The sequence below is a fragment of the Amblyomma maculatum genome, chromosome 10 (genome assembly GCF_055883805.1).
Source record: "Amblyomma maculatum isolate TAMU_Amacu chromosome 10, ASM5588380v1, whole genome shotgun sequence".
NCBI lineage: Eukaryota > Metazoa > Arthropoda > Arachnida > Ixodida > Ixodidae > Amblyomma > Amblyomma maculatum.
The window spans coordinates 149531025-149537024 of record NC_139353.1 but is presented as its reverse complement, the minus strand read 5'-3'; the positions used below and the strand labels follow the sequence as shown (position 1 = coordinate 149537024).

Genomic DNA, 6000 nt, shown 5'->3' with positions numbered 1-6000 from the left:
AACATGCCATTGTTTGAGGTGCATTGTGGCAGCCAAGGTTTATCCCAAGCACCTGCACTTCTATGTACATGTTAAAGAGTACTGGGAGTGGTGCTCATATGGGTGTGTACCATTTTCCTGGCTCGGGCAATCAGATTGCAGGCGGGCTAGCACACACAGCCCAAAGCACATGTAGTAGAAGTTTGGACTGTCGAACCGCGAAGTCTTCAGTTCAATTCCTTCCCTTATATTTTTCAATTTGTATGAGTATCATACAGTCTGTGCTTGTATGGTTAAATTGCGAGGGTGTACATATCACCTGCGCTCCTGACCAACCTCACTCTGCATAAGTATTCACCAAGCAGTTTTCGTTCCATCAAAAGGCTTTCACAATATTCAGCGACACAAGCAGCTACTCAGACAGCATCAGTGTAGCATTCTTGGAGCTTCGCAAATCTGTGGATACATTGTTTACTAGCAAAACATGCACGATATGTAGATATGTGTACTAGGACGCATAAGATGCCGCGACAATGTGGACTGCCCTTACATCTATAGCTGCCCTTTAATCCTGTTACATTCTAGCCTGCAGTGAATTCAGCAGCAAGGTTTCACAATTAAATCATCCCAACTTTATATTTCTAGACTTGACCCCAGCACCGACAAAGTTCATTGTATTACCAGCATTTTGGTGGCATATTCAACCAGCAGGCCAATTAACTCAACGTCATGCAGGTTCTAGTGCAGATGTTTTCATGCAAACTACGGGTATCATCAACGAAGGAGGCTTTACTATACACACCTTTTCAGCACGCTGTTTTATGACTGGTTAAAGTCTGGTACATTTCAAAGTATAAGGCACATATTATTGTATGCATGTCTACAGATTGCAGATTATGCTGGCTTGCTTCTGAATGAGACTGCAAAATGCTGAAAATAGTGGCCACCTTTCAAAGCAGCTTTTGCAGAAAATGGTTTGATTTTTCTATTCCCCATGAGCCACTATTTTTCGAGGCCATGTAAAGGTGAACGCGGCAACTAGAAAATCTAGGTTTGTCAGTGCCACAAGGACCACCACTTTGTAGTACATTTGGGCATTATCTAATGTTACCAAATGAGTGTTAGAGACATGTTGCTTTCAAAATAATTTATTGGTTAGCCGTAGGTTCATCAGCACATACAAAATTTTTAGGCTAGAAGGAAGTTGACCTAGAGCAAGACATCTTTTATTCACGCTTCTTTGCTGTCTTCCTCTCTCCTAAATATACAAATGTGTATATACAGCTTCACAATCATGATGTGTTGAGGTCAGTGCTAAATAAAAAAAAAATGCATCCAACAAAGGTATAGTTAGAGATTGAGTACACAAAATTCATTCTAAGTGAGCCTATATATGTCTTGTAGATTCCAATGGAAGGCAAGTATAGCAGGGGGCAGCAGAAACTCAGGCAGGCAGATAAAAAGTTTGCGGGGATCAGATGGATGCAGCTGACAGAGGATCGGGTTATTTGGATAGATATGGGAGAGACATCTATACAAGCAGGTATATACACAACTGCACAATTATGATGCATTTGCGGTCAGTGCTAAAAAAAATTCCACCCATCAACGGTATAGGTGGGGAGTGAGCACACAAAATTCATTCTAAGTGAGCCTATATATGTCTTGTAGATTCCAGGGAAAGGCAAGCGTAGCAGGGGGCGGCAGAAATTCGGGCAGACAGATGAGATTAGGAAGTCTGCGGGGATCATATGGATGCAGCTGATGTATCTGCGGTCAGTTCCAAAAGAAGAAAAATTCTACCCATCAAAGGTAAAGGAAGGGAGTGAGTACACAAAATTTATTCTAAGTGAGCCTATATATGTCTTTTAGATTCCAAGGGAAGGGAAGTTTAGCAGGGGGCGGCAGAAACTCGGGCAAGCAGATGAAATTAGGAAGTTTGCGAGAATCATGCACCTGGCACAGGATCGGGTTATTCGGATGGATGTGGGAGAAGCATTTGCCCAGCAGTGGGTGCAGTCAGGCTAGTGATATCAACAAGACTAACAACTGGATGAGTTGGTACTGATTCATCTTAAAACCAGCCAGAAGACGAAACACGTGAGAGGAGCACAAGACAAAGTTTGACTAACAACTGAAATGTTACTGAAGGAAAGAGGCAAAAGAAGATTCACACAGAAATGCACGTGCACGAAAAACCCCCAAAGCAGTGAAAGCGTGGAAAGCAGAAAGGGTCTAAAAAATCAAAATCTAAAAAAAAGCAAATTCCTTATGGTCAAGAACCACTCGTTACAAAAGGGAAGCCACAGATCCAAGTCCAAAGGCACACTATACTGCAAAGGCTAAGGACGTGTGTGTGGCTAAGAAATCGGTCAACAGTCTTTTGGGGCCTTTTTTACATGTGCATCTCTGTGCAAGTCTTCTTTTGCCTCTATCCTTTAGTAAAATTCCAGTTATTAGTCCAGCTGTCCTGCAATTCTCTCTTCTCATGTTTTCTGGCTTGTTTCAGAATGAATAAGGTGATGACTCTACAAACCTTGCACAAACTGGAAACCAGTGTAACTGTCAGATGGAAACCTTTCCCTTATTTGGCTTGCATTACAAATAGGGAGGACTTTACTGTGATGTCTGCCGAGGCATCCCCAAAGCCAGTGCGCAAGCTGGCTGTAGCAGATGTAGTGGTGCCTCCTGTTGACAAGAGAAAAAGCAATATTCACTTTTCAGCATAGCAAAATGAAAATATGATTTAGGTCTTTTACAAATTTGAAAGTTATTCATGCATCTGTACAATTAATTCCCATCTAACAGAAGCTGTACAGTGTAACTTTCACTGTCAATTTATTCTCCCTGGAAGTATGGCAAACTTTGAATTCTGCTGCAGGTGATTGAGAGAGAATGAGACCCACCCAATATTAGAACTCCAGTGCAATCACAATTTGCTACTGCAGCAAAATAATGCCTGAAGGCAATGCAGCTTTTGACTGAAAAAACCTGGTAGTCGTCTTACACCCTCTATACTAGTGTTGTGGCCGATGTCAATGTCCACGCTGATATCATCCGCATAGCACGAAGATGTTAAGTATGCGACTTATGCATTAAGCAGCTCTGTGCATGGAGTCATTCTATTCGAAGGAGCCATAAACTACAAGTGCACTTCTGTCAGCAGCTCTCCGTTGTTTTCCCACAACACGGCACGTGCCAAACTTTCTGCAAGTGCCGCAAAACTACTCTATAACTTCATTTGCTAACTGTAAAATTTCCAACACTTACTCAAACTGTGGAAGTTTCGGTGTACTGGCCTTTGGGAGAACGTCTTTCTTTTTTTTTTTTTTTTTTGGTTGTTACATTTCAGCACATGTAAAATGTCAGTGTCAAAGCATTTTGGAGAGGTTTACTGTGTGCAGGTGTTGATGATGGTATCAGTGAAGTCAATTTTTTTAATTATATTTGCACACTATACAACACTCACCTAATGCAAGTGGGTAAAAAAAAAACTAGCAAATAAAACTTTGAGTGCTGGTATGGTGATTGTTCTGGCAGCAAGTGGGGACAGGCTATAACAAGAGTTGTCGGGCCAGTTAGTGATCGTCTGCAGAAGCCAGTCCTGCTCTGTGTGTTTTTCTTTTCTGTGTTGTTTTTTAGTGCATTTTCCCACAGCTTCCGCAGGAGACAGGCTACTAGCACAGAGTCCTCCGAAATGAGATTGCTTTTGTACTTATTTACTGCATTTCTTGTGGCATTCCTTATGTATTTATGTTTTGAAGTGCTGCACTTGCTGAAGGTCATAACTGGCTAATAAAACAAGCAAATTTGTCCGGACAGCGTCCCCCCCTCGTTACTTCACATCAATGTGCATGCCCTTTCCATTTAGCAAGTTCACACTACCAGATGATGCGTGTTTTCTCATTTACTCGTGCATGGAATTAAGCAAACCAGTAATTTGCATGGTGAAACGTCATGCTCATGCGCTTCTACGAAAACAAGAAAAATATGAAAACCAGCGATGTGTTCGCGCTAACGTGGCGCAATATCAACACTGTAGACAGTGTAGATGATCGCAGGTAAGTAACGTTACAGGGGAAGCTTTATTTTATTAACACTGCCTTCCGCAATAGATTTCATTACAGCATTTCTTGCTCGAGAAAATGAAAAACAGGTGCCGCTTGTTCAAGTTATGTCGCCTTTCGCTCAAGGTTCTTACCTTGTGTTCTCGACTAGCAGTCCATGATCAAGAAGCATTTGGAGTAAATGCGGATGATCTGTAACACCCAGACGGCTGCTTCAGCTACGTAGTCGCCGCCGGGATCTCGCCAGATGCTCTCAAGAGCAGTCGGCATCGGCACGCACCGCCCGCAGCTGCACCTGTTCGAAAGCTTCGGTTAGCGATTGCGCACTCTCGCAACGGTCAAACGTAGGCTAGGCTGCAAGACTCGGACATACATACCAATGCGTAGTTCCGAAACGGCTGGGATCGGGAGGCTGACGGTCGGGGCTTCTGCAAGCCGGAGTTGTGCCGCGGTTACCGCGGCCTCTCGACACAAGTGTTACTGTACCGGTCGCTCGCAGGGTCCATCTTCGCCGACCTGGCACCCGAAAAGTTGCGTCGGCGTAAGGCTCAAAGCCCACGATGTAACCATGTTTTAACAGTAGCGACTATATTCTAGTTCACTATAGCAGCACAGCGACGCTGGAACCCAGGAAGGAACCTAGGCGTCGGCCATATTAAAAAAACCCTGTGTGAGCGTAGAGTAGGGCACAATTAGAACCTCTAAAATACACCGAGCTTGGTCAACTTTGGCTCAGCAGGCTCCGGCAACGGGAGCTTCTCATTGGCTTAGCGCTATGACGTACTCTGTTGTGTTGAGGAGGACGCGCGCTAGGAAACCGAAATTCTGTTTTTGTCGCTATTAAATCAACGCGGGCGATGAAACGAATCGAGGTATATTATATGATGCAGGACAAGGATTCCATTTAACTAAGCCGTGCAAAATTTCCGGAAAACGTTTCACGACCCCTTTAAAGCTGCAATTTGCCTCGAAAATAAAGCTGGCTACGTTATTTCCACCAATCTAACCCCCCCCCCCCCCCCCCCTCGATTTACGTAGCTATATCGCTATATTCATTGTCCTTCAATAGTTGACACGCTATCAGGTATTATTTTTAATCACACGTACAGTTGGTGAGGAAAATATATACGCAAGGATGCATTACGCGTGAATGACTATGTTCAAAAAGAGTGGTTACAGCGGTGAGCAGCCGTCAGATAATACGAAGAGAGTGTCTCCTCGCCGACTAAGCGTGTTTGCATGACTGCGCAGTACGTGACATCTCACGTTTTTTGTTTTCAATCCAAACATGGTAGCCTTTAAAGCTACGGCGTCGCATATCTTTGCGGTGGTTGTCTGCGCTTTATGCTGCGGAGTTTTACAGATTTGGATGGCTCGGAGGCGTTTCGGGCTCGCACAATAGGTCGTTTTGTCGGTGTATCATGGCCTGAAGGCGAGCGAGCAGAGAGAGAACTCTTGGCTCCCTTTTATTTACAAGATATATGCACAGGGAGTATCAGCCGGTAGTTCGACCATGACGGAGAACCATGCTCTGGAGGGCCTGCTGTGCGGGGTCCTTCGCTGTTAAAGGGAAAACACAAGCAAGTGGACTTTCTTGTCAAAGCACCTTTGCATCCAACCCGGCCACCCAATCAGGCCATGTGAACCATTACCTCCATGTCTCTCAATTTCGACTCAAATTTGTTTCGATGGCTGTATAGAACGCAGCGGCGCTTTGATGAGAGCAACCACCCCTTCGCGTGTTCACCCTAAATGAGTACATAAAACCCCTATTCCATATTATTCCAATGATCAAATTGGTAGAATCAAGGCATCTACCAATTTGATCGACAGGTTGAGAGAACGTAAAAAATGACGGAATTTAAAGGTTTCGTAGCCATCTACTTGTGAGGACTTTTTCAGGATCTTGCTAGCACTGTTATCGGAACAACGAAACAGCGAGAAATCGTGGAGC

The 6000-nt window shown here is 44.0% G+C and overlaps 1 protein-coding gene and 1 long non-coding RNA gene across 2 annotated transcripts in view; one reads left to right on the top strand and one right to left on the bottom strand.

Annotated features, from left to right (window-relative positions):
* Positions 1 to 1088: 1088 nt before the first annotated feature.
* On the bottom strand, positions 1089 to 4729 carry LOC146177717 (uncharacterized). Its single transcript, XR_014701079.1, has 3 exons — positions 4424 to 4729; positions 4181 to 4341; positions 1089 to 2667 (listed from the first exon to the last, which is right to left on the bottom strand). It is a non-coding gene; the product is annotated as an uncharacterized LOC146177717 (long non-coding RNA).
* A 377-nt stretch (positions 4730 to 5106) lies between these two features.
* Positions 5107 to 6000, top strand: part of LOC146177715 (transmembrane protein 201-like) — a 34354-nt gene continuing 33460 nt past the window's right edge. Inside the window, exon 1 of the mRNA XM_084580556.1 lies at positions 5107 to 5296. Coding sequence (XP_084436682.1) covers positions 5286 to 5296 — 11 coding nt within the window. The 5' untranslated portion in view covers positions 5107 to 5285. The remainder of the gene's footprint in view (positions 5297 to 6000) is intronic.